The sequence below is a fragment of the Mytilus californianus genome, unplaced genomic scaffold, assembly GCF_021869535.1.
Source record: "Mytilus californianus isolate M0D057914Y unplaced genomic scaffold, xbMytCali1.0.p SCAF_6, whole genome shotgun sequence".
Lineage (NCBI taxonomy): Eukaryota > Metazoa > Mollusca > Bivalvia > Mytilida > Mytilidae > Mytilus > Mytilus californianus.
In genome coordinates, this window is record NW_026262712.1 from 70058635 (window position 1) to 70064659 (window position 6025).

Sequence of the window (6025 nt, forward strand, 5' to 3'; positions counted from 1 at the left end):
GTGTTGTACAGTTTCCTGATTGACATCTTGTTCAATTCATTTTAAACTCAAACTTAAAAAGATAGAGACTGCACTGCCATAACCCCATTAGTTGGAAGGCACTTAGAAGACTCTCCATACTAAAATTTATGACAAAAGAGACAATGTTTCATTCCCTATTGTTAATTTTCCTTTTTTAGATGGTGATGTTCCTTTGGCTCCATCACATGGTGTTTATATAACCCAACTCGTTCGTTATGCCCGTGTGTATAGTGATGTCATAGATTTTAACAAATGTAATCAATGCATCACTGGTAGATTATTAAGTCAGGGATTTCGTTACCATAAATTGCTTAAAACATTTACTAAATTCTTTCATAGATACAAAGATTTGATAAGTAAATTTGGCTGTACCTGTAGAAAACTTATTAAAACGGTATTTCACATCCTAAATTTTACGGTAATATTGTACTAAAAGCGCGGAAATCACTATATGATTCGTGTAAACTCATCGAAACTTTAAACAAACTTCTTAGTAAAGGTTATCTTATTAATGTTGTAATAAGATCTTTGAATATTGTTTACATTGGCACTAACATTGATTTTGTCATCAACAAATTAAAACATAACTAAATTTGTATTTTTTCGAATGGTTTTTTGGGATGTATAAATACACATCCACGTTTATTTTCTATTTAGAGATTGCTTTACCTATATATAACATAATACATATTTATTATAAGGTTAAATCCTAACTATCCTGCTGCCTGTCGATACTTTTATTTTGGCATTGCACAAGTCGTATTTTCTTTGACTGTCCATGGCGTTAAAACACTAAATCCCTGGGATGTGTTTTAATTGATTTTAGTCTCTGATGCATGATTTTTTATTATTATTGTTTTTAGCTTTTAACTAGCTTTCAGTAACTGCGAGTACTCTCAAACCGTACCTTCATGTTAATTTGACCTTTGACACAATTTGTAATGCATTTTTGTTATTCAATGTTTATTTATTATGTGTTAAACATGTTATATCTTGTCTCACTATTTTTAATATGTACTACCTTTGATTAGTATTTAGTATGACGATAAATTTTCACTTCTGTACTCGTACTGTGAACAACAAATTATTAAATTTAAATTTACCTGTGTACGTTATTTCATTTAACGCCATTTTGTCCCAGGTAAGAGTTGTCTTTTTGACATTGTTTCACATATATTGCGTCATAGATCAAATTTATTCGTTCAGTGTATGTTTACTTGTTTTTGTTTATATGTCTTTTTGGTCGAGTTAAGCCATTTCAATTGATATTTTATAGTGTGTCTTTTTATGTTGTTATGTTACACTACTGTTTCAGGTTAGGGTGAAGGTTGGCGACTGTTAAAACGTTTAAACCCACTGCATTTGTATGCACCTGTCCAAAGTCAGGAGCCTGTTATTCAGTGGTTGTCGTTTGTCGATGTGGTTCATAAGTGTTTCTCGTTTTTTATAAAGATTAGACCGTTGGTTTTCCTGTTTGAATTGTTTTACACTTGTTATTTTGGGCCCCTTTATAGCTTGCTGTTTGGTGTGAGCCAAGGCTCTGTGTTGAAGGCCGTACTTTAACCTATAATTTTTTACTTTTTACACATTGTGACTTTGATGGAGAGTTGTCTCATTGGCACTCATACCACAACTTCTTATTTCTATCTAAGGCAACCTCAAAAATTTTAAATGCCCATGATAAGCATAATAATTACAATCATTATAATCAAACATAGTAAAGAAGTTTGTATTCAAACAATGTATAACATGTATAGTAATAGATCTAAATAACATTTTATATTACAGTAAATGAATTAAGTTATGGTAATTACTTTCCTTTATAACGAAAAGCGGGGGACATAGAAATTCTGGATGTCCAAATGTACTTCTGTCTAGTCTTGTAAGCGCTGTCACAGCTGCATTCAAAGATGTTTGCTCCTCTTGTTTTTGAAATTTTATCAGATATTCAGAATCCTCTGGTTTTATCCATGTAGTGCCATTGAAAATTTAGCCCGCTAACCTCTACTTTTCTTTTCATAATTTTATTATATATAGTTTAAAAAGCCATATTTGAAAATCTTATAAAATCCTTGATATTTTTCCTATTTTTGAAAGACAAAAGATGCAAATGTTAAATGTACGAAAAATCTAGAGAGAATCATTTCCCGCCAAATTTTCAATGGCTTATATCTTGAAAACAAGGACACTGACCCTTCATTTTTTTCTACTTTTTTAGTTTCATTATTTATGCACTATCAATTTATATCAGTCTTTTAAAAAGCTTGTTATTTTTAAACAGAGTAGTGAACATCCTTAAAGTCAATGTTTTATGAAATTTGTATCAAAGGTTTATCATGTTTATATCAGCAAAATCTAAGACAAATCTGAAAATCAGCACTGATCAACTTTTTTAAGCAGTTATGCCCCTTGGAAATGTAAATTCTATGGAAAGTTGCATTTAAAGTATTCTCAGTCCTACATAATTCATACCTGCCAACCATTTCAAAACACAAGACGATCTAGTGCATGTTTTATACAAAATGCCATTAATATCATTTGAATAACTATTTTGAGGTATTAAGTTCATATAATAAAGGATTTAAATAATCAGGCCAATCCCTCCCATGGGAGAAAAATAGTTGGCAGGTCTGTGCAACATTTCCTGTGGGAATTTTATGTAATTTATATAATAATGGCATATATTCATAGCAATGACTCAAACAACACAAATCAACTGTTTTTTTCAGGGCATTAACTTATGACCCTTTAAATGTAAATGTATATGGAAAATTGCATATTATGACCCTTAGGAATGAAAATTCTATTGAATATTGAACTGTAAAGCGCCTTTATAAACAGATATTGATAAGGTTTATTTTACCAACTTTTCTGACAGATTCAATAATCAGAGCAGATCAACTATTTTGATATGAGTTTTATTGTTATCATTGGTTTGAAATGATGACACCTTTTTGATTGATTGATTGATTGATTGATGGTTCCTTAATGTCCAGTGGCAAACAACACCTTTTTGATCAATAACAATTAAATATAATTGAATCAATTACCCATTTAGAATATATATTATAATATAGTTGATTAAACAGTCTTAAAATTCTTATTTCTATTTCGTATATTTTTTTGTAGCTCATACAAACATATTTTATATGTTCAAACAATAACCATTGCTTAAATATAAAGTTTAACATGATCAACTAACTATAATTACTGTACAACAAACATGACAAATGTGAAAACCTTTTTAAAGACTAGTCTAAAACAAAATGCAATTGTTTTATACTTCAAAAACTTAAACTATATAATTAAACATTTTATAATAGGGCCTATAGTGTTTACAGCTAGGTAGAGGTAAATATAAATATTTGTTTACAGAGACAGTGACTGTGGTTCACTGAACCTGATACTGATAGAGACATGGCAAGTCTGTCTTGTGCTGAGAACACAATTCAACATTACGTTTGTCCCAAGGAGTATGAAAGTGATGGGAAATCTTACAATATAATACACCAGATTCTCATATGATGTGTATTCCAACTTCATGTTTCAGTACTTTCACTCATTCTTCTTGCTAGATTGAATAGATACAAAGCCTTCCGAAAGGTAAATGTACTCTATCTGAAAAATATATGCCTATGGACACCAGTCGATAGGCCACACATATTGATGTTATCGTTTATTATGAATCGAATACTTATAAATGTAATTTAAATTTACAGAATGGTTTTGCTGCAAAATAGAAAAATGCTATTTGAAAAATGGGGTTCAATCATGTATGTCATGTATGTATGAGGAAAATCTCAAATCACCTACTGAGTAATGCTGCAGTGAACTTGATAAGTTCGCTGTAAGATATATATATATATATTTCTGAAAATAACACCCATTTCAAGCAGAGACATATATAATACAAATATTGTATTATATGTTCTGATAATACATATATATAATATGTATCATATTTCTTTGGTCATAGTAATTTAAATTATGAACAGGGAAGACACTGTAAACTGAGACTACTCAGTATATCACATAGTTAAGTAATCTCGATCAGCCGTATATTACCCCTTGAAAAGAGATTATGTCTCCTCTGTTATAAGAGGGTTGAACATAAATTTCATTTTGCTTTAAAATGTCAAAATTAAGAAAAACGTCATCAAAAACTTTTTTGAAAGTAGAAAGTATAGTCCGGCCATCTTTCAACAAAATGTATTGTAAGGAAAATTTACATTTATGTTTACATTTAACTAATATGACACGACAGTTTAGAAAATTCACTTGTTTTCCATTCCTAATATAACAGTCATATTTGTAATATTTATGTTATTATTTTCACAATAAAATATTGTTTACAGCAAATTTTAAGACATGTTATCATTTGACCACAGATTGTCGGATAGTAAAGCAGTTCAAAACAAGGGAAACTGTGAGCTACTGCTCATTGATAATACCCCCGACCAAATACTTGACGGTAAACAGGAAGTTGTTGAGTGATGAATCTGAAAACGCATCACACGGTATAGCTGACTTATATAAACCCTGAAACCAAATTTCAGAAATCCTTGTAGTGTAGTTCCTGAGAAAGATGCGACGAAAAATATTCATGGGACGGACTGACGGACGGACAGTTGGACGGATGGATGGATGGACGGATGGATGGATGGATGGATGGACGGACGGACGGAAGGACGGACGGACGGAAGGACGGACGGACAGACAGAGGTAAAACAGTATACCCCCACTTGTTTCAAGCGGGTGTATAATAAAGATAGAAACAAGCTTGCTGTAATTACAAAATAAATGTGTTAATCTGATGGCCACTGGAGTGGTAGTGTATTTAATTGTAATTGTCTCGGATGTACTCGAATAGTTATAGCGTTATAGCGTTTACAGTACCACATACAACTACATGTAACTGAATTGTGGGGTCTGTACATTCTTAACATGGACAAAAGATTAACACCAGGTATAAATGATGATTTAGAAAAGACTTTTTTAAATGATTTTGCACCTGAAAAAGTGCACATGCGATATTGTAAATTAATTTGTACTTGGTGTTACTAAATATGCTTCTAACATTGCCAGTATGGCAGAACTTGTTCGATACCCGAATTCTATATTTGTTATTTTGCAGTCTATTAAATACTGGCTATATATTCATATAAAGACCCTCTTTTGAATTTTTCAAAATTAGCATACAAGTCAATCGAAGAGGTTGATTGTACATTTCCATGTAACTTTTAACAAACACATTTTTCAGTTTCTAAAAATCATGTCTGAAATAACAAAGGAACACTGTCAGAAGGAAAAAAAAGGAATATAAACCTGATACTTATACAAAGTTGAATGTCTCGAAACAATATATTACTTTAGACAGTTTTGTAAATTAAGAATTTCTAACCATAATTTACACATCGAAAAAGGCAGATATAATAATACACCTGTGGGTAAAAAAAATGTAAACATTGTATTGATAACAAAATTGCTGATGAGTTTCAATTCATATGTTACTGCAATCAGAGACATATAAAACATGTATTATATGTCTCTGGTGCAATCTTTATCAAGAAGATAGGAAAAAGTTTTATGATGACATTATACCATGTTTTTGTAATTTTCATGGTTTTGAAAAATTTATATATATAATGAGCTGTACTGAGACTGATGTTCTCAACAGATTTCTTATATATATATATAGATAAATGTATTATAATCAGAAATTCACCAGTAGGAATAATTGCATAAGTGATGTGTGTGTCTTGTCATTCAGTTGTTTGTTATATTATACGTGACAAAATTGTTGTTTCTATCAGAGACATTGTATTATATGTCTCTGTTTCTATTAATTTCTTTTTTCTATGTTTTTTATGTATTTCGGCGATGATCCTTTGTAATGGATTTTATACTGAATAAAATAAGTTATCTAGTTAGTTATAATTACAATCTAACTATTGTGTAATAGTAGGCTCAGCCCAAACCGAAGAAAGAGATAAGTTTGTCCTCA

At 30.7% G+C, this 6025-nt stretch overlaps 1 protein-coding gene across 1 annotated transcript in view; it reads right to left on the reverse strand.

Annotated features, from left to right (window-relative positions):
- Nucleotides 1–3633, reverse strand: part of LOC127704981 (uncharacterized) — a 13139-nt gene extending 9506 nt beyond the window's left edge. The window contains exon 1 of the mRNA XM_052209226.1: nt 3520–3633. Coding sequence (XP_052065186.1) covers nt 3520–3564 — 45 coding nt within the window. The 5' untranslated portion in view covers nt 3565–3633. The remainder of the gene's footprint in view (nt 1–3519) is intronic.
- Between the last annotated feature and the right edge of the window lie 2392 nt (nt 3634–6025).